General features: G+C 72.5%; 1 protein-coding gene across 1 annotated transcript in view; it reads right to left on the bottom strand.

Moving 5' to 3' along the window:
- Positions 1 to 378, bottom strand: part of XRCC3 (X-ray repair complementing defective repair in Chinese hamster cells 3) — a 7,461-nt gene that overhangs the window by 1,428 nt on the left and 5,655 nt on the right. Inside the window, exon 7 of the mRNA XM_006765889.2 lies at positions 3 to 71. Coding sequence (XP_006765952.1) covers positions 3 to 71 — 69 coding nt within the window. The remainder of the gene's footprint in view (positions 1 to 2; positions 72 to 378) is intronic.

Genomic DNA, 378 nt, shown 5'->3' with positions numbered 1-378 from the left:
ACCACCAGGCGCACCATCCCCCGCGACAGCAGCAGGGGCACCTTCCTCCGCACACACTCCAGCAGCGCGTCCTGGAAAGGGGGGCGGGGCAGCGCATCACCGCCCGTCCCCCACCTGGTGCTGAGGCCCCTCACCCCTCTGTCCTGCTTCCCACATGCTTGTGGGCGTGACTCTGCCCCACTCAGGGCCGCCATGACCCTCCCTCGCTGTGTGGCCGTGAGCCTGGCAGAGGTGGAGGGGGCAGCAGGCCCGGGTTGGGTCTCCTCACCCAGCCCTGCCTGGGAAGAGGGGACCCGGGGCCACGCCCAGGCGGCACACTGGGGCCCGGGCACGGCCAGGATGGGGCTGCCAGTGCCTTGAGCCGGCCCTGCCCACCCT

This window comes from Myotis davidii, unplaced genomic scaffold (assembly GCF_000327345.1).
Source record: "Myotis davidii unplaced genomic scaffold, ASM32734v1 scaffold480, whole genome shotgun sequence".
NCBI classification, from domain to species: Eukaryota; Metazoa; Chordata; class Mammalia; order Chiroptera; family Vespertilionidae; genus Myotis; species Myotis davidii.
Note: the sequence above shows the minus strand (reverse complement) of the source record. Positions and strands in the feature narration are given on the sequence as shown.